At 34.9% G+C, this 2039-nt stretch overlaps 1 protein-coding gene across 1 annotated transcript in view; it reads left to right on the forward strand.

The window, feature by feature from the left end:
- LOC106464887 (putative protein kinase C delta type homolog) overlaps positions 1 to 2039 on the forward strand; it is a 15645-nt gene that overhangs the window by 201 nt on the left and 13405 nt on the right. The window contains exon 2 of the mRNA XM_022392692.1: positions 8 to 798. Within this exon, the coding sequence (XP_022248400.1) occupies positions 8 to 798 (791 nt within the window). The remainder of the gene's footprint in view (positions 1 to 7; positions 799 to 2039) is intronic.

Below are 2039 nucleotides of genomic sequence, written 5' to 3' on the forward strand. Positions count from 1 at the left end.
AACGAAGACCAAATTCACAACTTAAACAAAACATCTGAAATTTCACCAATATCAAACGAGCATCAAATACACAACTTAAACAAAGCATCTAAAGTTCTACCAACATCAAACGAAGACCAAATTCACAACTTAAACAAAACATCTGAAATTTCACCAACATCAAACGAACATCAAATACACAACTTAAACAAAGCATCTAAAGTTCTACCAACATCAAACGAACACCAAATACACAATCTAAACAAAACATCTGAAATTTCACCAATATCAAACGAGCATCAAATACACAACCTAAACAAAGCATCTGAAGTTACACCAACATCAAACGAAGACCAAATACACAACCTAAACAAAACATCTGAAGTTCTACCAACGTCAAACGAACACCAAATACACAATCTAAACAAAACATCTGAAATTTCACCAATATCAAACGAGCATCAAATACACAACCTAAACAAAGCATCTGAAGTTACACCAACATCAAACGAAGACCAAATACACAACCTAAACAAAACATCTGAAATTCTACCAACATCAAACGAACATAAAATACACAATCTAAACAGAACATCTGAAGTTCCACCAACATCAAACGACCATCAGAGTTACGACGGTAACAAAATACCAGAAGTTCCACCAGCATCCCAGAAGAAGGAAAACTCAACACCTCGACCAGAAACGCTACCTGTAAATGATGTTAAGGGACAACGGAAACCCAAGAGGCTAAGATTTAGGAAGTATAATACAAACGATTTTGACTTCATGAAAGTTCTCGGCAGAAGTGGATTTGGTAAAGTAAGTTCATAAAAAACTAGTTTTTGATATACAAATATGCCTTCAAATGTTTCGATTCAACAGTAATTTTGAAACAGCATATAATCTAAAATTTGGAGTTTTTATACAATTTATTTCAAGAATTTGGTTAATAATTATGTGTGTGTAGAAAAACCTTTAAATATTGTTAAGCATTTCAAAGTTTCACTGTCATGGCGGGCGAGTAAGTTTTTCATTTCCGCAGTTTGTAAATGGACTCATATAACAGATGGTTTTATTAAGAAAAGGGGCAAAGCTCTAATAACGTGTGAAATGCATTTCTAAATACGTTTTTACGTTAGCTTCTTACTCATTCAGTTTGTTTTGTTACAAGTTTGTAATACGAACTTTATTTTCCTTCTTTGTGGATGTCAGTTTCAACAGCAAATAAATTTTAACTGATGATTTATCGAACCCTCTGCTATGACTAAACGGTCCGAATTAGGTACTCACAAAGATACCATGCGGTTGATGTAAGAAAGCAAAAAATCTCGGTGGAGTGATTAAAGGATAAAATGTTGACTGAAAAAAAAACATTTTACAAGACAATTATGTGAAGAGGGCTAAAGCCACGGGCGCAAGCCTACTGAAGTGATTAAATAATTATAAACTTATTCAACGACCCCTATTCTCCAGTACTTAACTCTTACTTATGTAAGAGACACTAACCTTCCAAAATGCCTAAAACTGCAAGGAATTGATCTCAAAGCATATCCCACAATGCCTCAAGTGAACAACATTTTTCTCAGTCTTGAACCCGCGACTTACAGCTGGAAGAATTATAATGTGTAAGAAGTCGAGTATAGTGACAATGTATTGATGTGAGAAAAGCGTATATCACTATATTATGGGGAAGTATCTATATAAATATAATAGTACTATCTGTTGTATGTCCATGTAACTACATCGCAGGGTGTGGATGGATCTTCACCAAAATTGGTATAGAGGTTCATTAGGTCCATGCGGGGATACATACACATTTTCAGTTTTGCATATTGCGTTTTGCGGTTTTTATGTGAGTTTTTCGTTTTTTCTATTTACATCGCCCCCATTAGGTGGATCTCACCAAATTTGGTATGGAAGTTCATAGGATTCATGGGGAGATACATTCAAATTCTCAGTTTTGTATTTTGCGTTTTATGGGCGTTTTGCATTTTTACCACTACTTCGCCCAACTATCGATGGACCTTCACCAAATTTGTCACGAAGGATTGTTTGGCCCA

The sequence above is a fragment of the Limulus polyphemus genome, unplaced genomic scaffold (assembly GCF_000517525.1).
Source record: "Limulus polyphemus unplaced genomic scaffold, Limulus_polyphemus-2.1.2 Scaffold1771, whole genome shotgun sequence".
NCBI classification, from domain to species: domain Eukaryota; kingdom Metazoa; phylum Arthropoda; class Merostomata; order Xiphosura; family Limulidae; genus Limulus; species Limulus polyphemus.